Source organism: Barbatula barbatula, assembly GCF_947034865.1.
Source record: "Barbatula barbatula genome assembly, chromosome: 8".
NCBI classification, from domain to species: Eukaryota; Metazoa; Chordata; class Actinopteri; order Cypriniformes; family Nemacheilidae; genus Barbatula; species Barbatula barbatula.
The window spans coordinates 23,444,553-23,468,636 of NC_136771.1; the positions used below are offsets into that span (position 1 = coordinate 23,444,553).

At 39.5% G+C, this 24,084-nt stretch overlaps 2 protein-coding genes across 3 annotated transcripts; both read left to right on the forward strand.

Annotated features, from left to right (window-relative positions):
* The first annotated feature begins 4,760 nt into the window (after positions 1-4,760).
* arglu1b (arginine and glutamate rich 1b) lies at positions 4,761-9,056 on the forward strand. 2 transcript variants are annotated; one of them, XM_079462442.1, is made up of 4 exons: positions 4,761-5,437; positions 5,752-5,977; positions 6,554-6,637; positions 8,186-9,056. In XM_079462442.1, the coding sequence occupies exons 1-4, from the start codon at positions 5,115-5,117 to the stop codon at positions 8,348-8,350; spliced, it is 798 nt and encodes a 265-aa protein (XP_079318568.1). In that variant the 5' UTR covers positions 4,761-5,114; the 3' UTR covers positions 8,351-9,056. The 2 variants fall into 2 exon arrangements, with proteins under 2 accessions (XP_079318568.1, XP_079318569.1); XM_079462443.1 differs by having other exon boundaries at positions 4,772-5,437; positions 5,755-5,977.
* A 1,633-nt stretch (positions 9,057-10,689) lies between these two features.
* efnb2b (ephrin-B2b) lies at positions 10,690-19,421 on the forward strand. Its single transcript, XM_079463356.1, has 5 exons — positions 10,690-11,239; positions 13,214-13,503; positions 16,235-16,327; positions 16,724-16,837; positions 17,340-19,421. The coding sequence occupies exons 1-5, from the start codon at positions 11,127-11,129 to the stop codon at positions 17,735-17,737; spliced, it is 1,008 nt and encodes a 335-aa protein (XP_079319482.1). The 5' UTR covers positions 10,690-11,126; the 3' UTR covers positions 17,738-19,421.
* The last annotated feature ends 4,663 nt before the right edge of the window (positions 19,422-24,084 follow it).

A 24,084-nucleotide genomic window follows, 5' to 3' on the forward strand; every position in this document is an offset into this window, starting at 1 on the left:
GACTTAGACAACCGGATCGCGTCTTGCGCACCAAAAATCCACTTGTTGCAACGCGCGGTATCCGGATACTGACGACAAATACGAATACAGTCTATAGCGTTATTTTAAAAGGTATACGAAATACCTTATGAAAACCTACTGTCATACCATCGGAATGTTTTCCCCGATCGAGGCGTTTGAAGTGTCAAAAGCCCGTTGTTCACGTCAGACGATACATCGCGCGATGCTCCGCGGTTCCAGACTCGCCGCCCCGTGTGACAGCTCGCGCTTCCCAAACTCTTTCTAAAATCACTGTGCCCCTCACATACTTTTTTCCTCAACCGGAAGCACGTGAGTAAGACACATGTGCAATGGACCAATGAAGTGCCAACATCCTCAGTGTCACAGGCAGAGGATGTCCAATAGAATTTTACGATCTTATGCAAATGAACGATACCACATATTTCCAACAGCAAATATGCTGGCGAACATTAAATACAGTCTAATGAGGGCTGGGTGTTTCTGGATCTGCATAGCCTTTTGACAAAGAACACCTGACATTACAGCCAAAGGAAAGTCGTTTTAATATCGACAATACCTCTATTTTTCAAAGATTATCGTGTATGTTGTGGGAAAACAAGCAGTGTAAAAGTCAGCAAAATAGTGGCGAGGATGCTATTGAAATTAAATGATTAAATGACAATTCTCTTGCTTTAATTGAAACTATGTCTTCTAGAAACACAATGTTTGCAATATAGTGAGATTTCAAATAGTCATGCGTGTTATTGGAAATGCTGTGTGTTTTATAACAAAACGATAGAATAGAATAGAATAGAATAGAATAGAATAGAATAGAATAGAATAGAATAGAATAGAATAGAATAGAATAGAAAAGAATAGAATAGAATAGAATAGAATAGAATATGTAGCAAACACAATAGATTATGTAAAACATTTAATGTTATAGCTTACGTGACAAAAAATAAATGAAATGGAATATTTAATAAAATAACAGGTAAATAACTATGTAATAGCGTGGATGCATGTTTTCAGCATTTTCCTCCAACCTTGACGTTGCCATAACCATACAAAAATCAAAAAGCAGACTTTTTTGGTGTTAAATAATACAGTGATTAAATAACCAACGAGGAGCTACATTACCACAAAATTGGTTTACTCTGTTTTCTGTCTCTCAATTTTCTCGGCCTTCGGATGCTGCGCGGGAGAGACGAGCGCAATATCTTAAAGAATAAAGAATGTTGTTTAACTAATTCTTTCGACGTCATCGTCGTAGCAAAAACCCATCAAACGACTCAAGCAAAGGTTACAATTCCTTTTCACCAATTATGACTGGAAAAAACCGACCCGGAGGCCACGCCAAATAAGAATAAGGACGAGCGCACACAAAACATTTGTAATAATAATAATTAGCCCCAAAACGTGATTTTAGTGCACGCAGCATTTATTCATATAAAACAAGTCGGGTTGAAATCTTTATTCGAAGAGCTCGAGTGGGTACTTAATAAATTTCTAATTAGGACACTATCAATATGCTATTTGAGCCAAGTAGCCATTGTGAGGCACGCTCCTTTTCAGGCGGTAAATTAGCACTCCGGCTCTTATCTCGGGCGCATGCGACGTCTTGAGAGGGCCTGCAAAGGATAATTTATAGGTTTTAATTAGCGCCCATTCCGCGTGATCAGCTTGGCGTTCATCACCAGCGAGTGAATAAAAGGCGGTCAAAAGCACTGTCACTAGCCGCTGGCAGGTCGCTTTATCAAGGTAAGCAGGGCCGTATTACACGAGGTGCAGAGGCGACGTAATTTCCCCAGTGCTGATAAAGCCCGTTGAATAATGCCGGAGTCATCCGAGACACCATTTACCGAAATGACTTTATTGACGACTTAACGTCGGTAATTCATTTTACCCTTCACGTATCGGACCTGGATTGGGTACAGTAATGGAATGATGAATGTGCCAACGGGCCGCACCTCGTATTATTGAATGTAATACGCACGCCCTTCTCCAAATGTCCCGAAAATCATGTAAAAATCGAAGTTGTAACTATTTTAATTTCATTACGGACAGCTTGAAATATCGTTCGGTCTCGGATAGCTCTGTTGCGACGGCAGCGCGTGGGATATTTAATTACCGTACATGAAATAGGCGAGAACCTGACAGAGTGGAGTACACGGCACAATGGGATATTAGTGGATAAACACCATCACATTCAATATATAAAAACGGGGAAAGGGCACGACACCTGTGATTAGCAAGACGCATTTGAAAGCGCATTTCCCCCTCGGGCATGGACAAGTTGGCCTGATAGTCTAACTAATCTTCATTGAAGTTCAACCCATTTCCATCTCAGGTGTGTTTTATGGATTGCTTTAAACAGTAGTGGGGCTTTTCAGCCAATTAGCTAATAGCGTAATTGTCTTCATTAATATGAAAATTCACTGCTGTACAAAAAGCTTGTCATGCAAAATGAATTAGTGTGAAACACTGCCAGTCGCGTTCACTATTTAAATTAACACGTACATACAGAGACGGTTTTGTCATTTTTGCATTACATCATTGGAAGCGCACAGTATAATGCAAGCTAAATCCATGATAAATAGGAGCAATATCATATTTCTTAAGGAGAAATATTCCACTCAGTATTTAACCGATTAAATACTGTTAATTTCACTTTTGCAATGAACAAGTTGTGAGCAGCTGACTCAGGTATTGGCTCATTTATCCTGGAGTTGGTCGACTTTAACACCAGTCAAATCAACAAAGAGGGCTCACCGCAACTGTAAGAATTTACACAATGACACCTCATTCTATTCAGAGCTTTTTGTAAAAGCTGGTTTGTGTGAGGTTGGTTAAATAGCCTAAAACGGCTTCAAAACGAAATGAGTCGAAATATGAATAGCTTATTTCTAGTAAGCCGTATGATGAGATCAAATATTTCATTAAGATGACATTTTTCTTTAAAAGCGTTTGAAGAAGTTGTTTCTATACGTTCTTATTAAATATGAACCTTATGATTTAACATGAGCACTGTATTGCCTTGGAAAATGTTCAGAAACATGTTCTAAATAGGCAGCCATAAGTATGCGCGATATTACGAAGTTCAGTACATGTTAACGGCTTACAGGAAATGTTGCTTTTGTGTTTCCTTGCCATAAAAAAATAAAGGCAAAGTTCGGCACCTGCTGTTTAGAAACTGGTTCAACTAATAGCAAATTATATTTAACACGAACTCTGAGTCATCTCAGTGTTTAACGAATTCTGTTTTTAAGCTATTAAATTAGTTTTACAACAGCTATATCTGACACGTCAAAAGAAAGTCAATAGCTTTACAAACATACAAACCGATTTATGTAAAGTTAAAATACATCAATTATTATTATTTTAAGAAATATGACTTCATTCAAGGTATAAAAGAAACATTGCATTATCAAGATATTTACTTGTTCATTATTGTTATATTTTTCTATGGCTTATTTCACTGTGGTCATACAGGTACACGTGTAAATAATCGTTACTAAATATATAGCTACATTTAAATCTTGAGTGCAGCCTATATGGATAAAACAGAGGTCTCTGTCACCTAAGGCCTGCTGTATAGTCAAAAGTTGTCGTAAGTCCTCCCCCTTTATCCCATTTAGCAGTTTTATTTTCTTCAAATACACGAACGCCTCCTCGTGGATATACTGCGCAAGGCAGGAAAAACTCAAGTAGCCAGATAATAAATTACCTTGGCCAGGTCAAATGGATAATTTAAGGGATTACTTGCTGAGGACTAATGAAAAGATAAAGTAACGAAAGTAAATAAATAAAAAGGCATGGTTCAAAACATGTATAACCAAAAAGTACTTTATTAAAAATATTAAATAATTGATGGCGTTTCAGCATGACTCTCAGCTGCAGGTGCAACCGATATAATGACTCTTACTATAAATGTTCAGTTTAAAGGCAAAAAAACAGCAGTGCGATAAACAGAACAAACACAAGTTCCGACCCCTTACAGACCTCATTAATATGTTCGATATGTTTTCAGTGAACCTCTGGCGCCACCTTGTGGTCAAGGGAGTTAAATTGTTTGTAACCCGAAAAGTGGAATTAAAGCGGTGTCCTTCATCCAATATAAAACTTTTCTTATCTGCTTAATGACGACATCGCGTAATGTTTTTATGTTCTCTGCCCAGCCGTGACTTTATATTTATTTCTAAATGGTCAATCATTAGAGAACAAGATATAACTCAAAATATCTTCATTAATGCTCAACTGAGAGTCATGTACATATTTTAAACGAACGATGAAGGTGAATAATTTGTATTTAATTTGAATTTTTAAGAGATCTATCCCAATAATGCTTGGACGATGTTGTGCACTTGCTTTATTTGACCAGCAGGTGTCATTGTAGTTGTGTGTTTTTAATAGAAAAAAAACGTAAGAATTAAGAACAGAGACATTAAATATCGGTTCATTTTAAAATATTTAAATCGACATTGTACACATTTATTTTTTCCACGGTAGGGCTTCTAGGTTTGGTTGTTTTCAAGATACATACAGACTTTATTAAGTGCCTGTCGTTTTTAAAAAGCATAACAACAAGCATTTAAAAAAGCGTAATTTTAGACACTAGAAATACATTTTTTGTGTACATTATTTCACCCCATATAAGTCATTGTTTACACTTAATATGCTTATAATTCTACTTTAATTCCAAGTTAAAGTAAACGAAGTCAGGCCAACATAGTTCAAGTAGTTGCGCTCCAAACCAGCTGGGGGCAGTCATCAAAGGTACAGAATTACGTCACACCACGAGACGAAAAACTAGCGCGTTGCATTCTGGGATGCGAGATCAGTTTTTCCTCCATCTTGCATTTTAACCATACCATATTAATTGTACGTTTAAACGTTCTTGCTGGTCTCAAATAACCATCTTTTAAATAAGATCTTCATCTTCAGGACCACACTGCCATGCGGCTGGGATCGATTCCGTAAGCGTCTGATTCCAGGTTTGTTTGGAAGACGGATCGATTGCGCGGAGCCTCGGTAGTCACTCATCCATCCTATGCTTTTAAAGTCTTCATCGAGAGCAGCTCCCGATTACTACCGACACAGAACCGGCGTTTAAAATGGGTCGTTCGCGGAGTCGCAGCTCGTCGCGATCCAAGCACTCCAAAGCCAGCAAACACAACAAAAAGCGCAGCCGCTCTCGGGACAAAGAGAGGAAGAGGCGCTCGAAGTCCCGAGAGTCCAAACGCAACCGGAGGAAAGAGTCGCGATCTCGGTCCAAATCGAACACGGCCACGGCTCGCCGGGAGCGGGAACGAGCCGCGACTCCGCCCGAGAGGATCGATATGTTCGGCAGGGCGTTGAGCAAGAGGAGCGCTGTGGATGAGAAGCAGAAGAAAGAGGAGGAAGAAAAGAAAGTCGAAATGGAGAGGCAGAGGAGAATGTAAGTGGATTGTTAGATGAATTTTGCTGTCACAGATGTGCTATATCATGTCACGTGAACGGACTGAGCCAAAACATTATAGTGTTTTTTACTCTAGTAAAATCACAGTCCATCTTCCCAGTTGGTCATTCTGCAGGTGTCAGCTTTAAAGCACGACGTTTTAGTCTTTTACATGTCAAAAAACAATAATTGAGGAATGACTCTTTAGTGATTCTTTTGTTTACACAACATTAATGGCACAGTCAGGGATCCATTAAGTAAAATGTATGCGAATGGTACTAAACGAAATAAACCTATTATCTCCTTGCTCACAGCAGACAGCAGGAGATAGAAGAGAGACTGATAGAAGAGGAGACGGCGCGCCGCGTGGAGGAGCTGGTGGCCAAACGTGTGGAGGAGGAACTGGAGAAACGCAAGGACGAGATCGAGAGGGAAGTGTTGCGACGGGTGGAAGAAGCCAAACGCATCATGGAGAAGCAGTTGCTGGAGGAGCTGGAGAGACAGAGACATGCAGAGTTTGCAGCTCAGAAGGCCCGTGAGGTACGTGAACTAACGCCAGTTATGTTGGAATCGTCCCTAGCTCTGTGAGGAATACTTCAGGCAAAAATGAACATACTGCAGTAAGTAAAACGTTAAAAATAACTCATGCAAAACTCTCTTTGGTTGGTATGACGTTCAGCGAAGAGCACATGCACAACACCTTCACTCCCATGAGTTGCTATTGTAAGTCTATGTAGTTGCCTATACTTCACTACCCCTCTCGGTTGCTTGTGAATAGAAGTGATGAAAGTTGTTCACGCTTCTGTGCCTCGGCTGACCGCTAAGACGACGAATCATTTGTAAGTAGAGAATTATCAAATGCACAGGTCAGTGTCTCTATTCCTGACGGGTGGTATGTTTTGCATTTAAAAAGTCCGTTTTGACGCTGACTCCTTTAGGAACTCCATATATTCGTCAGTGAAGGACAAGTTTACTGTAGGTTTTTCCATTCCTGGTGAGCGGCTGTATATTTATTATTTGATCATTTGTGTGTTTCTGATGTTGTACTGCATAACTGTACTGCACTCATCAGGGTTGTTGTTATTACAACCCCATTGAATCTCTGTGCCTTCGCAGGAGGAAGAGAAGTCAAAACGAGAAGAACTGGAGAAGATTCTGGTGGAGAACAATCGCAAGATAGCAGATGCTCAAGCTAAACTGGTATGTTTATTAATTATAACTTTAAAGGTCCAGTGAATTAAATTGAGCTGCATCTAGTAGTGAGGTTGCGAATTGCAACCAATGACTCACTCCATCCCCTCCCTTTCGAAGCACTACGGCGGCTGACACAGGGATAAGATGATGTCATGTTTTTGCTTCTTTGCTGAAGGAGATAACGTATTAACACGATCTGTGGAACAGTTTGTCCTTTAAGGGCTACTGTAAAAAAAACATGGCGAACCACGTGCAAGTGGACCAGCGGTAAATAGCTCATTCTAAGATATTTTAAAACATAACGCTTCATTATGTAAGGTCTTTATACACTTCTGAAGTCATAGTTATGTAAGTTATATTCACTTTCTGTCAATAGATCCTTCAAAAAAAATACTTGCAGCACTTTTATTTATAATGTTAATTGCGTTTAAAAATAAAAAGGTATATTTTGATTGTTGGTGGTGAATTATTTTCTGTTATCTTCTGTGCAGAACTAGTTGTGAAAAAGTTAGCACTGTTTTTAAAGTATTTAATTCTTTCAATATTAATTCTATTGAATTAGACGTAATTCATCAATTAATTTATTATTTAGTCGGTCAATCAAAAATGATTAATGCTTGTTCTGTAAATATGTACAAATAAAGATGAAGACATTCATGCTAAATATAGAAAAAGACATTCAAATAAAAAGACTAACCTTGTTGATCGATATAATAATCATAAGGTTCCTGTCAGTAAAGGAAGCTAAACAGTAGCTCACCTGTCTAGTAAAACACATGCAGGATCAGCATCTCTGTCTAGATATGAAGCCATTGACACGGCCTGGCCACTGGTTAAAATGACAATTTTCTCACAATTTACAAATAGTTGGAAACATTTGAGATATTGCAAGTACTCATCTGACAAAATATATAACACTGGCTTGGTTTTTGGATATGTTACTGCAAAAAAGTTATAAACTGCACCTTTAAGTTAAGGTTGCTTTGAATAAGCACATGTTAAAATCATAGAAATAAATGTAAAGTGCCTAAATATAATAATAGTCTCCACTGCACTGTTACTTAGATAGTCGTGAATGAGATGGGAACTGTATTAATAGTTAGAACATGTTTCTAGTTATTGCAAAAGTGTATGTATGAGGTTGATTAATTATTCATTCTTATTTTAGCATTTTATGTTGACCAACATAAACAATTTATTATTTAAGAGTCACATTCAGGAATATAATCTATGCGAGAAAATTCTCATTTATAATTAAATCAGTATTCTAGTCATTGTGAGAAGAGGTTATTTCGCATGAGTGTTTCTCAATCCCTCCGTATTCTTAGTATTTTTCAAGCACCTTAAACATTTTCATTTCTAACTGTACAATATTTTGACCTTGCTGTCATCTCTTGTGTAAAACATGTTTGACTTGATAATCTTTTGAATGTGTAGTATTGGCTGCGACTTTGTTTCTCGATGGCTGAATCTCTAAAACTGTGAGACTGATGAATATTTCAAGGCATCAAATATCATAGATCGTCCTAACAGACTCTCGTCTTTGTCCTTTAGGCAGAAGATCAGCTACGAATCGTGGAAGAGCAGAGGAAAATCCATGAGGAGCGTATGAAGCTGGAGCAGGAACGACAGAGACAGCAGAAAGAGGAACAGAAGATGATTTTAGGGAAAGGAAAGTCCAGACCCAAACTGTCTTTTTCTCTCAAGGCCTCGGAGTGATGGAAACAATGTGCTTTCTCCAGACTTTCTCCAGACCACCTCTTCACGCAAGGGATTTGTACCGCAGATGTTCCTCTTCGTAGGTCTCATGTGGTGTGTTTCGAATTCACAGAACAACGGGGACAATAGAGTTTGTCATATGCCCTTCAATTTCATTCCCATTTTACCTGTCTGGTTTCTGTTATTGACTCTTGACTATGTAACCTCCGATCGTCCACCACATGCACATTTGGTTCATTGCACGATTGGGAAAAAATAAGGAACGGCCTGACTTGCTGTCTCCAAATGTGCATAAAGGTTTCTTGTCTCACCATTTTAAGACCAGAGTCGATTTTCCTGAACGATTCGATCAAAGTATTTTTATTTTTTTAATAGTTTGTCCATAGTATAATGTACTTAGAATGGGAAATGGTCAGGGTGGTGCCCTCATCTGGAAGTCTGTGTTCCTGTATTGCAAAGTCCTCTAGGAGCTAAATGGTAACCATAACAGTGAGCTCTTTTTATCGTTTAACATTTAATAGTTGTACATTCTTTATGTATAAGATTGAGGATGTAATAAAAGGTACCTGGGTGTTGCATGACAGCAAAATGCTTTTAGAAAAGAATGAGTTGAAGATTGAACAGAATTAGTTTAAGGTTAAATGTTTAACCCCGGTTATCACAAATATGCCAGAAATCTCCAATAAATCCATCAATGTGCCCTGTATCTGATATCTGTCTGTTTTAACAAACATTTGTGTTTTACTTTTAAATTCAGCATAACTGTGATTTGAAAAAATGGGAATTCCGTGTGCAGATCCCTAGATGTTCCTTTAGACGTGAACCCGGTTTCCCAATTCAGCTTAGTAGATAGTTACTTATGTATATGACCGAAATGAACAGTTCCTTTCGCACTTTAATATTGATCAAAATTTACAGCGAGAGGAGCGCGCTAGGTAATACTCAACCAATTTAATAAATAAAGGTTTTTGGGAACATTACATTTGAAATTAGTGAGAAAGCTCACATGAGGATTTCTATTGTGATGATTGAGTGTCTCATGATTTGAATACTCTTGCTACAATACTTTTCCCCTAAGAAAAAGAGTGCAAGGGCATAGTATGGTGAATTGGGACAGCGTAAATCTATCCTTGGGGAAACTAACCATGGATTTATAACAGTAAAAGTGAAACCAACTTTGACTTGTTTTGAATAAGCCTAATTATTTTCAAAAAAGGCCTATATTCATTGAAGTGTGATCATAATAAGTTTGCGGTTGGTTTTCTATTAAGTAAATTTGTAGTGCAATTGTTGATTTTCGTGGGGGAACTAACATTATCAAGTGTAATATTTTGTTTACAGGATGTTACCATCACCTAAATGCTTCCAGGCCGCAGTCTAATTGAAAGCTTTTTTTTACACCTCTCTTAATTTGACGCAAGTCCAACGGCGCAAATACACACCAGTTTCGCGCACGAGCGCAGACCAGACGATGAAAGTGCAAATGCGCTCGCACCTTATCATCCAATTATCTGTAACCTGTTAGCTTTACCCTTTGATTACTGTCCAAACACACCGTAGAATAAACAACCTGTTGTGCCATCGACCAAATGTCGAGTCGATTTGTTTTCGAAATATTTATCTAATCTCTGAAGTAGAAATGCATATTTTGGAAAGGCGTTTGCATGAAACGGATGGCGAAACGCGTGTGAATAATGCAGATTTATAAGACAGGTTAAGGTTTACACGACTAAGCGGATTACAGTATTGGGGTGGGCTCGAACATGCTCACATACTGGTTTATAAAAAAAGATTAAACGCACAACGTCGCATGTATGAGTTTTGATTTACATTTTTGCATGCAAAACCTAAGACATTCTATTCCTGTGGGAAAAACAATAGTATTTCTAACTCATTGCAATTACACCTTTGTGTTTAGGTCTTATTCAAGTAAGTTTGAATCGTTTAATGTTGGTTTCCATACGCCAGATAACGTCCACATTACCAGTTCGAGACCATTACATGTTGCACTTAAATACAATTCCCCATTATAACTTTCCCTTAGAACTTGTGTTTTTTTATTTAAAACAGGGTTTCCATAACATATACCATATATAATCTATGCGTAAACCAACATATTTTATACAAAATCGGTTAATAAATTACAATATTGACGTTAAACTCAGGTCTCAAGTAAACTTTCCAAATATTTCCAAATGATTGTTATTCTCCTTCAATTTGGCGAGGTGTCAATCATTCCCCGCTAGCCAATCGAGAGTCGCGTGGGCGGTGTCTACAGGCAACACTGGGTTGTCCTAAGAAGTCTCCGTGCACGTCTTGAGGGCACTTCAAGACTGGCAGAGTTGAATGCAAAGACGAAGAACAGGAGAAGCACTGATCCTGCCTCTGTACTACATTTGAGTTTCAGACTGCGATGCTGCCCGTCCAAGGATCCTGCGCTGCTTAGTATTTCTTCTGCATTTGTAGGGATGTCCGTTTGCGCTTTTACGCAAAGGATGCTTTAAGACATTGTAATCCAAATAATTCTATTGCATGGATTATAGAGGCACATTCCTCCTGTAGCGTGTCACAATCTGATATATTAGGAGATTTGGGCAAATTGTTCATTTTATAAAACCCTCGTTTAGAAATCGCGGCCGTTTTCAACAGATGAGCGCGCGTTACGCGTCGGATTCTTCTCGCGCAAGTGACCGATTTGTGCCTGCGGATCTCTCCCTTATAGAGACATCCCGGTTATAAAATCAGATTTGTACCGGTGGACTCGTTTTGCGCCGCCATGGATACAACTATGTGGAGTTATTTATTTGCACTTTCCGTAGTGCTTTGCCGACTCAGACTGGCACGGTCTGCAGTTTTAGAATCGATATACTGGAATACATCGAACACCAAGTAAGTACATTTAATTTTTTTCCATTTGTTGATTTCGTCCTTGATTTCATTGACATAAACCCAAGATAGACCACCAAGCAAACGATTTGTGTCACTTTGGTGAAAGACCACCCACCTTTCCAGACCGCTGGGTATTAGATACAATGATGCTTTAGATGATGTTGCGCTCGTGTCATTGGTTTTAAACACATTTTTGTTTGTGATAACTTTATGCACATCACTGATGTCAGCTTGGGTTACCATGGGACTCAAACCTAAAACGATTGAAATGTTTTACTAAACGGGATTAAAGTAAATATGTTTTACTCTACATTTTCTTGTGTGTATTTACATAATTCAAATATTGCTTTGTGCACCCTATGACAAATCCCGGGTAAATGCAGTGTAGTGCATGAACTATGTGGTGAGGTTGCACAGTGTCTTCAAAACTTCAAGTACCCTGAAGGAAGGCTGAAGAATGAACCTGTCCTTCAATGTGAGCAATCTGCTCTATAGTTAGAGAACTGATTGTAAGTCGAGAAATGTAAATTGAAGAGTGCATTACAGCTTTTGACTGACTGCCATAGAGAGATTTTCTGGCCGGGTTTCTGTCAAATGGGTGTTCAAGGTCTTTCCACAATTATGCTTAAGTCCCACAGTGAACCTCTCTGCGTACAGATCGTGTTCGCTGTACAAGAAAGTGAAAGGCACTTAACTAAGAAAAGTGCTACTTTCGTAGACTCAAACAGCCAACAGCTGTCTCCATATTCTCTTTCTTGTCATTAGGTGGTCTAATTGTAAACGTGGTGATAACTTGCCATTTGGTAAATTAACCCGAAACACTGCTTTAACATTATTGTCATTCATTATTTAGGACTGTAGCAAGCATTATCCAACCAATTATAACTTTCATTTCACATTTTGTTGTAAATTACCTCGCATGTTTTGCTCCAATAACCGGTTGCTGAAGTGAAACGGGTTGCATCTTCCCATTCACGGGACAGCATTCAGAAAGATCAGTTTTGTTTAAATGCAGGATAACGTTCTTTTAAGATGCTAAGCTCCAGTGTACCGGGGCTTTGCTTCAGGTTGTAATCGGTTTTCATGAGTTCCAGTAGCTCAGTGGGTAATCTTTGTCACAGGGCTTCGGAGACAAAAGGTGTTCTGGGATGAAGGCACGGTCCAACCCCCAACTCGGTTTGTTCTTTGCAATAGCCACACAGAAGTTGGTACAGCAGGGGGGGTGGAGGAGGGGCACTAAGCTTCCTGTCTTCTTGGGACCCCCAGCAGAACCTTGAGGGTCTCTTTCTTTCTGGCTTTTAATGACTTTATGAGAAGGCGAGGTAGAAAGTGACTCTTTTATTCGTGCTGACGATGGGGAGCATGAAAACTTTTTTATGGTACTTTTCTTAAGATGATTATACAAATAAATCCAAGGCGTATATAAACGTATTTGCCGATTTATTAATTGCACACAGAGCTTTGAAAGAAAAGTATGCAATGGAAATGGAAAAAATAAATCTGGAAAGCTAAAGATATTAGTCAAAATGAAAGGAAATCAAGGTACCGATATCCTGATGATTTACATGTATTTTCGCTCGGCTCTGAATATTAGCCAAAGGAAATTGCTTGTCTCGTTCCATTTCTGTTTATTGCTGGTTTTACAGTGCAGGGAGGGAGAGGAGCGGCCCGAGTTTCCTTGTGTAATTTTTACAAAAGTTTTCTGGCTATTGTTCTCAATTGGTTCTGCGACGTAATGTGTTTATTGATAGGCCATTGTGGACCTTTTAGCAGAATTGACCTAATCTTGTATATGAGGTTTATAAAGCTATAAAGTCAAACTGTTTTATGTCAACTAATGACCTTTCTTGACATACTGACAATTTTTTTATATGTTTTGTATATTTGTATTACTGAAAATCATCAATGACGCATTTTACGAACAATGCAAATGAAAATCACACTAATAACGTTTACCTTGTTTTCTCGTTTTAGGTTTGTCCCAGGAAAGGGTTTAGTGCTATACCCCCAGATCGGGGACAAAATGGACATTGTGTGTCCGCGAATCAAGACAGGCACTGCTGAGCAGACGAACATCGAATACTTTCGGGTCTATCTTGTTACCAAAGAGCAACTGGAGAGCTGTCGGGTCGCTAAGGGCGACATGGCGCTGCTCAACTGTGACAAGCCCGACCAGGACGTGAAGTTCACCTTCAAGTTTCAAGAGTTCAGTCCCAACCTGTGGGGCCTGGAGTTTCTGAAAGGGAAAGACTATCACATCATCTGTAAGTTATCTCAAGTGCTGATTCACCATCGCGTTCTTACCTCTCTTGTCGCTCGTAAGGCTGAATTGAATAAGCCAAAATGTAAAGCCGATCCCACCCCTGGGAATTTTAGCATCCAACAATTGTCTCCAAAGATATCTTTTCCCCGTGTTTGTCTAGGCAGGGGACATGTGGTCTTGTTAACAAATCAATTTTTATTTACTATTTAATGTATTTAGTCCCCTGGCAAGAGTATTTACCACACAAGATGTCTTTGTTAGTGCGTGGTGTTTATGTTCATCATTATATTGTTAGCCTTGCACAAATCAGTTTGTAAACTAAAATGTAAGTATTATTTTGGTCAAACAACTCCATTAAAGCTGCAATCTGTAACGTTTGTCTCTGTATCGCCATCTTGGTTTAAAACATTTAAAAGCAGGTGACTTTTCATAGTTTAAGATTATGTCAAACTATCTGACATTTCTCGGGAAAACCTACCCGACAGCTCAGATTTTAAATTGTGTTTTTATTTACTTGCTCAATAACTTATTTTGTGTTCATTTTTAATAACAACAAAACAGATTCCCAAACTTCTTTCAAGGATTTAGGCAAAATGACATCAAACTAACATTTCTCTAGAAAACGTACCCGACCGCTCACATTGTAAATCGTGTTTTTATGTCCTTGCTCAACAACTTAATTTGTGTTCATTTTTAATAACAACAAAACAGATTTCCAAGCTTTCCAGTTTAAAGATCTGGTATTTGTTCCCTTTCATTTCGGTGGATTAGAGCAAACTCTCCATTGTTTGAAGGCCGTTCATTCGCTGGCCCTCTAGCTGGATGTTATTAAGATCAGTTGACCACGAAAGGGTGCATCGTTCAGTCTTATCGTGTGTTGATCTCAGGCCCTTTTTCAGTTGGCACATTCCTTAATGGCCGTTTATGTGATTTTAAGATTTGCACGCTCCAAATCCCCCAATCCTTGCCAGTATGGATCGGTTTGATGTGATTTTTAAAGACAGCTTGGCCCGTAGCCCGAGGGACGCGGATATCTGACCTAAATGATTCGAAAGAGACTTACCTCCGTGACTGCGCCCCTCGCGTGTATGTGCGTGTCAAAACGTGTTTGTGTAACTGTGATGTAAGCGACAGTTGACAACACGAGACCAAGAGGACAATCTTTTCGGATCCTTTTTGGAAAGTCTTGTATAAGTGTAAAAGGGTCAAAAATGCATGCAAAAGTGTTAGCTGGCATTATTTTGGTATCAGTTTGTAGATACTAGTATAACTACAGTACGGTTATTTTCAGGTCGTGTAATTATAAGCATATTGCGATTTTGTTGCATATTATTGGAACATTGGAGAAAGTATTTAGCATTTGTTCTAGCCATACAAAATACCAAGAGCATAAATCTGCAAACAGGATATGTGTGGTTAAAACATGATCACCAAAACAGTTAAATGCTTTGAGATATAATGTCTTCTAAAGCTAAAAATAACCTGAAACCTTGTGCCTGGATCCTACAATTATGTTATTGTATGTATCTACAATTATCCACCTCCACTCTGTTACTTTGTTCCCATCTCCGTGACTGGGTGAGCCGTGCTGGCCCGAGGCACTGAGTGTGCTTGTTGTGGTTAGGAAATGAGCGGGCTTCATTCAAGCCTGGGAGTCGGGTCACATCTAGAGGGGCCGCTGCTCACGAATGTGGCAACGGTTGTAGGGAATTGGGACATGTTGGGTAAAAGCCTGCGCTCTCTGCATCTTTCAGCCTCTCTCTCTCTCTCTCTCTCCTCTTTAGATCTTTCTCTCTCGCTCGCTTTCTCCCCTGCCCACCCCCACACTCGCTGGCCACTCTATTCTTTACGTGCCCTGAGCAGTTTGGAGGCGAAGTCCATTTGTTTGTGTGGGATTGGTCTTAATCCTGGCGGTGAAAGGGAGATTATGGCCAATGGAATTCTTTAGCTCGGATATCAGAGAGCACAGCGTGTGTGTGCGCAGGCACAATGGTCTTTAAATCGTCCACCGGGCCACTATTCCGTCCGCGTATTGACAGCCAAAGCAAATCCTTGATATTCCGTGATAACGATGTGAAAAGACGTCGCTAACGTGCTTAGTTTCTCTAAAGTTGGAACCCGCGGGATCACACCTGGGTTTACAATTCACAGTATGGGTTTTTTGTGAATTAGCCGTTTTCTCAATGATTTTCTTGAGGATTGCCAGCAACAAATGCAAGCTGTTAAGAAGCTTTGCAGCGCTGCAAAACTGCGATTTTTCTCTCCGTGCGAGCAAGCTGAACCTTTAACATCTGCATGCTCGCACACAATGCACACTGTTAGAGCGACGGCTGAACACGTGACGCAAATGTCCTCGAGGAGCACTTTAAAGGTTTTAAAGCACCCGTGTGTACACATATGGAAAGTTGACCCGGTCGTAAACTATCTCACTTAGCGCTGCTAAACCTTATATTGCCAAATACTGTACTGTCCACACAAGAGTGCAAGCAAGATGAACCAGAGAATGAGGAGTTGTGATAATATTTGCAAGATTGACGTAGTGTTATTTATTTTTAAAGCGTTAGGCTTTGAGGTGGGTGAATCTCACAAAAGCAACATTGAGATCACATTCTTCCATCATGTAAAAAAAAAATGAAAATTGTCACACCCGTTTCTTCATAAGATTAAATCTTTGCTTAAATAAAATGACCATTGGCTAATTCAGTCTTTTTTCTCATTGGCTCTCCTCACAGCCACATCAAACAGTACCCTGGAAGGCCTGGACAACCATGATGGGGGCGTTTGCAAGACCAAATCCATGAAGCTGACTCTGAGAGTTGGACAGAGTAAGTACCACCCGCACCGTCATCCTCCACACGCACACCTGCGTCAATGCAATGATGAAGATCTTTCCTGCCATAACGGCCAAACCGTTGACCGCTTCAGCAGAGGATGTCCACACTCGTGTGTCTCAGCGTGTAATTGAAATGTCATGTGAGCTTGTTTCCCATGGCTATGCCAGCTGTCCCTTTTTCGGGCTTGTGGGGAGATGGAAGCAGTTTTAAGCCAATTCATTACATTCGCTCTCAAAACCTGCGGCATAATACCTAGCAGCCAAAAAGATGCGAGGGTGGTCTGATATTACGTTCGGGACAGTTTTGGGTTTTGCTTAACATGTATTGGCGTGCACTAGAATGTTTAGTGTCTTTTTTGTTAATGGTTGATTATTTATTTGTTTCCAGGTCCAACAGATTCATACTCGCCGAAAAACAATCCCACGAGACATCCCCCAAAATACCCAGACAGTGAGGACCAAAACAACTTTAACAAAGAAAATGATGTCGTCAGCAAAGTTGGTATGTGTCAGTGTGTTTGGAAACTCACATTTCACCTCCAAATTACAAGAAGTATAATGAAAAAATTAATTGGTAAGATTGTAATGAAAATCTACAGAGAATTACCATTGAGAATAATAGCAAAAACCTCAAAAGTAAAATGTCGGAACACATTACCGTAATGACCTTCGTTTACATCACAGTTCAGTTTTGACTAAACATTATTTATTTATAGATAAATTATATTCACTTTGTTCACAGTTTGGGCCTATAATGACAAAAAGGTTTTTTTTAGAAATCAAAGAATTGCAAAACACATTTTAGTAGTGTAATGTTCAAATTCTTTATAAAATTTCTGGTGCTCTATAATAAACATTTCAACAAATGTTTAGTTTGGTCTTGTTTGCTTGGATCACCTATGGATAAAATAATCTATAACTGAAATAACCATTATCTTTTGTACTGTAATAAACAAAACACAATAAAGATGTGAACATAAACTCACATCTCTCTCCTTGTTCAGACTCAGTACCTAACGGAGAGGCCGGGGGCAAGAGCGGAGAGTCCGTGGGGTCCGCGGGTTCGGATGTGGCTTTGTTTGCCGGCGTGGCATCTGGTGCCGTGATCTTCATCGTCATCATCGTCGCTCTGGTTGCACTCCTTCACCGGCGGCATCAGAAACACTCCGCACAATGCTCAGGCCAGTTACCATTAAACACGTTGCCCAAACGCGGCAGCGGGGCTAGCGGAGGAAGCAACAACAACGGCTCCGAGCCGAGCGACATCATCTTTCCCCTGCGGACCTCTGGAAGCATGTACTGTCCTCACTACGAGAAGGTCAGCGGTGACTACGGTCACCCCGTCTACATCGTCCAGGAGATGCCACCGCAAAACCCTGCAAATATTTACTATAAAGTTTAATGCGATAAAATCGGAAGATGCAGAACAGCGTCGGGTGAAAAGCTGAACACTGAATGATGGACGTCTGTTTTGCGATGCCCGATTTGTTCAGCGCTTGAAGTGCGAGACGAACTTGTTGGTTTCAAGGCTTCGTTCTGGATTAAGTGTTGGTGCACAGGGAAATTTGTTCTTCTTAAAGATCTGAGAAAACTGAGTGACTTTTAAAAACTAGAGCGATCTCACAGATGAATGAGCAGTGCTTCAGAAAATCTCAGACAAGACGAAACAGAGCAGTACGTGAAGATCAAGGACGCTGAGGAGTCTCATTATGTTATGAACGTTCAAGTCAATTTTTAATTTATTGTTTCGGTTTGTTTTTATGTTTCGTAACTAATAGTTCAGAATAAAACTGGACAGGGAGTCAACTTGGTTCTTTTAACTTGAAAACGTTCAGTACGTTTCTGTCAATCCAATAAATGTTCGATTGCATCCCAAAGCTGGCTTGTTGGATGCGTATTCCATATCAGTATTTTTTCCAGACTTTTCCGGCCCTCATGTAGTTTCAACCAAGCGTTTGCCGGTGTGGTCCTCAAAACGCATGTGGTTCTTCTTTGGCTTATTTCTTTTTAAACATTTATTCACAGCAACAAACAAACAAAACATGAAGAAAGTCCCTTTGTTGACCTGTTAATGTAAATACAATACCCAGGCATTTAAATGATGCTTTAAGTTATGTTTTTTGTACGTACTGAAATATCGTTCGCCAATTTCCCACAATATGAACACAGTCTCTTTAAAAGAAATCACTTAACTAAACCTGAAGCTTCTTGTTGCGGTTACACACCGATATTGGGAACACATGATCAACATGTTGCTTTTTTCAAATCTTGCCATTGTTATGAGTCTGTTGATTCTAGATCATAGTGTTTTGAGGAAGAATTTCACATTCCAGATGGCTGACAAGGTTGAATGAATCGATTCACCGTGGTCGCTCGTGCTGCTCTTTCAAGACTTTTTGTGGTGAATGAATGAACGAATGAAAAGTACACAAAGTTGTTTTCTATTGTTCAAATAAACAGTGGCCTCTTACTCGAAACTCAAATCGCAGATGTGGCTCGACTCGATTTATAACATTTCAAATAGCATCACTGTCACAAAGTTGTTGTTCCAAAATCGCTACGCAATCAGGATTGTAAACGATAAATCAAACTGTCATGCGGCAAAAGAGAAGATTCACTAAACCGAATCAATGATAATGATGAGTCTTCGTCATAAAATTACTTAAGTGGAGAAATATTGTGCCAATATATATTCATTTCCTTCATTACAAAAATAATTGTAGTGATTGTTGGGGAAAATTTGGGTTAGATTCCCAGGAAAATGCATAAAATGTATTGCTTGAATGCACGATGAGTCGCTTCAGATAAAAGCATATATGAAAATACATAAAATTGTATAACAATTAGGTTTTTTTTAAAGAACGACTTGGAGAAAATAATGAGGAAATACAAACTATTGATGGAAACTTTTTAAAAAGCATCTAAAGAAACTGGTTGATAAAAAAAATTCCAAAATATTTTTTAAATGCTTTCTTTTGTCAACATATGATTTCCAAACCTACGTTTGTGTAATTTTAAAAAGTTTTGAAATAGCATTTACAATTATCCTGGAACGTTTCAACTATAAAAAATAAATGATTTGCCTTAAACTTTCGAATGTTCATGTACTGTATATAAATTCAAATATTTATGAGAAGTATTAGAATTACTTTAATTGATTTTGTGTTACCTTTATTACCACAACATTGCTACCCAATGTTATCAGATTGATTCGGTCAAATTTGACTTCTACCATGTCATTTCGAGGTTACCACACGATACACATTTTCAGGTGACCTGACAAAACATCAGACCACCTGAAATCAGATTGTCCGATCAGCCGGTCTCTTCAATCCCCTCGGACACACAGGAAGCGCATACCACTCGGTTTAGCAGCCAAATGACGCATCGGGTCACCGAGACACTCAGACCTCTCCCACAGCGGGGAGTATAACGTGATACATTTCAAAAGCAACGCTCGCACCTCGTGACCCCGACACACACTTTACTGTCTCACACGATCCTGACTCACATGCTCCCACACGTTTGCGTTTGCTCTTTCTCAAAGACTTTCAGAGTCAGATAAGGACCTCTAACCTTGCACAGCACATTATCTGCGCCTCTTTTTTCCCCTCTTGCGTTACAAACAATATTCCAGCCCTGGACGCTGAGCATGGGTAGAGAAGCACAGGAAACGGTGTGTTTTTGTTATGGAGAAACAGAACAATGGGGTTGTAAATCTAAAAGTCAAGCCAACTGCCTATCACCAATAGCCAAAAGAAACAGCTCTGTCATTACAGGAATGGTCCTTTTAGAAAGAATATATAATGCATCCTGGATTTTTTCATTTCTGGGAGTTTTGCACGAGCATGATCTATCTACAAAATAAATGAAACCCAAATCTCAGTTTGGGGGTGAGCTTTATGGATCTAACTTATATTTGTTTAGCAGACACTTTTATCCAAAGCGACTTACAAATGAGAGAGGATTTAACATTTTGTCTAAGCCAACAATAAGCATAGTTTACAAAAGCTATCTTTCAAGAGGGAATACAGTCGAAGCTTGGAAACTTTTAGGTGTTTGTTTTGAAAAGGTTTGTAGCGATCGACCGCGGTTTTGGCCAGGGCCGATTTTTGGGTCCATTTGAGATCACCGTCCAACATTCATTGCCGTTTCTGCAGATTAACAAGTGTTACCTGGAGGAAAGTTTCTCAGATGTTGCTCTTTCATAGCTCAGGATATTTAATGGAGTTTCATTTAAGTATCAACTTTGTCTCGGGCGTTCTCCTAAAAACCTTTAGGCGAAAATAGAAACAAATGAGACAGTTTGCAAAATACGCAAATTCAATGTAGATAAAGGTAAATTTCATGAGGAATGTTACAGGGATGGTTCACCCAAAAATGGAATTCTGTCATCATTCACTCACCATCAAATATAAATTTCTTGTCCTGCTTAACACAAAGGAAGATATTCGTTAGAATGTCCGTAACCGAAAAGATCTGATCCCCCATTGACTCCCGTAGTATTTATTTTCCCTTCTCTGGCAGGGAGGTGGGATCTGTTTGGTTACAAGCATTCTTCCAAATATCTTTCTTTGTGTTCAGCAGAACAAAAACATTCACACAGGTTTGGATCAACCTGAGTAGTAAATGGTGACAGAATTTCATTTTTGGGTGAACCATCCCTTCATATGACATCTTCAATAATGACTTTCAATTGAAGACTACAAATGTGAGCTAAGTTTGTTGAGATCTCTTCTAAAAGTCTCACGTAGACATGTGTGACTCTCTCAAGAGAACATCTGAGACATGAGAGACCTAAGCGAAACTTTCCATTTGCTCTCCATTTAACCTCACTGATGTCTATGAGAAATAAGTGAGTTGCTGAAAAGATTTCCTCTGATTCTTCTTTCCTACGGGTATTTCCCTGTGTCCTTTCTGTTTTCAAAAATGTAGTGAATTTCAAGAACGTATCGTGTCAAAAAGCGTTCATCTGTCTCGTTAAATTTGATCACATGCCATTTAAAAGCCCATATTGATTATAGTTTGTAGACGTTTCCCGACTGTGGTCTGAAAAGAGGAAATTGAAACTAGCAGTTTGAGTAAATCCAATATACCGAATGCATTTTAAATACTGCGCCGCTACGCCAAAGCGTGGAAGACTTCTGAAGAGGTTTTGTTTCACGCTCGTCGCCTAAGAGCTATTCACAATGACTTGGAATTACATCACCGCGACACACAATGCTCCATTAAATCAGCGAGGGCCGTCGAAGTCGCGCACGCGGAAGAGCGGGTACATCTGGACCTGAAATGACAAAAGATTGTATTTCCTGCTGCTCCGAACGCATTTACAGCTGCTTCGAAATTTAAGAGCTATTGCTTACAGACCACAATGCCTTGCACCGTAGCAGGGGATTGTGTTGTGCTCTTTTGCAAACGTGTGACTCAAAACTGGCAGGAAATGGGAAACTTTTTGGGAAGAATCAAGATATCATGTGGCAGGCACATTTCCTTCTTACCAGAGCCTGTAGGCAGAACTAAAGGACCAGTGAAGGAAAATGGGGGGCTGGTGTGGGGGGTTGTTGGGGTGGGGAGAGACACATCTGTCATGCAGGGTGGGAAAAGAAGGGAGGGTGAGGCTAGAGTATGTTTTTACTTTGGTGGAGAGTCATAGATCATTTCTGACCTGTCACAATGGGCCTGTTTGAATATCCTACTGTACACAGGTTTGAATTCCTTTAACTACATGAGGTCGCTCAACCTGTGTTAGTTTAAGACCTCGGGACATAAATTACCCAAGATGCCTTGTGTACAGACCTGCGCTGCAATAGCATGAGTATTATATTGAAGTAATGCACAGAAATGGATTCTTTTAATATCGGCGGCCTTGCGTACTCATGTATAAGATTTTTCTCAATAAGATAAAAGATGATTAGAAAATAGTTTAGATCCATTCAGAGTTCCAGCTAGCCATTTTACCAGGCAATTGAATAGGAGTCTATAAACGTAAAACCCACATCCAGCTGTAGTTTGATATATAAAGTGCCGCACGAAATGCAATTTTCTGAAATTACATCGCAAGCAATAAGTTGCGAATAAACGAAGAAATAACAAACCAAAAGCAATCTGTCAGAGCCGCAGACAAAGCGCCCGCGGAGGAAGCCTTCAAAGATCCTCTCGACGTTTCGGTGCGTCTCTCAACGCCATATATCACCCTCCTCACGTTCAAATGACAGGGAAAGTGGAGGAAAGATTAAGGGCTTGCGCGCCGAGGAATGTTAAGTGTGCCTGAAGCATGTGCGTTGAGTATAGACTGGTGCGCGTTCAAGGCCAAATGGTTTGGAAACAATTAAAGTAATGGAGAACGAAAGCGTGGACCCCCCATCCCCCCCGACACCTTCCGAATCCCAGCAGATGACTAACAATCCCACAGAGCCCCGGTGTCACCTCAGACCCATCTAATTTCTCGCTCCCTTTCTGGTGCCCTATCATACCTGGCACAGCTTTACGCATCACGATGTTAATAAAACGTGTGAGAAGATTTGAAACACTCCTGCTTTCTTTGGGAATCACTTCAAAACGTAACACATGGGGTAGGTGGGTTAAAAGCATGATTAAATCCCATCTTCCCGGCACATCTAACTTATACACTCAAGGTCAGTGAATTTGTTTTCCCTCAAAGTTTCTTGTGTGTTCTGAAAAGTCAGGCGCAATGTGCCACACTATAGCAACCAGTGTGTGAAAATTGCCAATGATTGTCTCAAAGGAACGTGCACTGATGGCCAGATGTGCTGTTGTCTGTCGTTTGCTTAGCGCTAGAAAGACTTTGGCCCCGGGATGTGGAGTTCCCCTTCTGCCGAGTTCTGCCGTGACATCCCTGTCTGGGGGCCTTCTTTTACATTTTAAGTATCTGCTGCTCTCATTCTTAGGGTCGGTAATTTAGTCTTTGTAAAACAGTCAAAGCGCTGAATTCAAAACGTGACTCAATGAAAGCCATTTAAAAGAGATGTAGACCTCATTCTGGGGTAACAATTAGAAAAGTTCAGCCCCTCGTGGCTGAACCTTGACCTCCTACCCCGCCTGAGCCTAGGACAAAACAAGGATTAAATGCCATCTGATTGCATTTAGTTACAGATCATTATGAAAAGAAAGAAAAGAATGAGAAGTGTGAGGGGATGAATGTGTAATCAGATCGCAAGGGAAAAAAAATGGGACATTTGCTCAAACAATATGAAATTTGCTCAATTTAAATCTATCTATCCATCCATCCATCCATCTTGATTCTAATATTTCTATGTACAAATATTCATAAGTTTTTGTACGATTCACATCGCACACATTTATGAAAAATCGTCACCTCATAAAACAGTTTTCACATTTTCATATAAAAGCAAACTGGTATATTTCATTTTCTTAGCCAGGATTAGGCAATGAAAATGCTCCTTTTTTCCCAAAACAATTTGACAAATTCGTATGTGAATTGTACAAAAAGTACGATTAGTAGAAAACGCCCCTAAATCTGTCACTGGCACGAAAGCGCTTTGCACCAAAACGTACGAGTGAGATCATATTAATTTATACAAATCAGTCGCCTTGTAAATCAGTTACAATTGTGTTGGTGTAAAAGTCTTTTTAAGTTGCATTACCATGGTTAATAACATTAAATATACCAACCTGATCTCACATGAAAATTAATCTATTTTACAAAGTGGCAATTTCATAAGAATTTATTATTGAAATTTTTCGAAAATTAGAAACAAAGCACGACGG

Coding starts and splice junctions, on each gene's coding strand:
- efnb2b (XM_079463356.1), top strand. CDS start 11,127: ATGGATACAACTATGTGGAGTTATTTATTTGCACTTTCCGTAGTGCTT. Junction 11,240..13,213: donor TGGAATACATCGAACACCAA/GTAAGTACATTT, acceptor TTCTCGTTTTAG/GTTTGTCCCAGGAAAGGGTT. Junction 13,504..16,234: donor GAAAGACTATCACATCATCT/GTAAGTTATCTC, acceptor CTCTCCTCACAG/CCACATCAAACAGTACCCTG.
- arglu1b (XM_079462442.1), top strand. CDS start 5,115: ATGGGTCGTTCGCGGAGTCGCAGCTCGTCGCGATCCAAGCACTCCAAA. Junction 5,978..6,553: donor CAGCTCAGAAGGCCCGTGAG/GTACGTGAACTA, acceptor GTGCCTTCGCAG/GAGGAAGAGAAGTCAAAACG. Junction 6,638..8,185: donor CAGATGCTCAAGCTAAACTG/GTATGTTTATTA, acceptor TTTGTCCTTTAG/GCAGAAGATCAGCTACGAAT.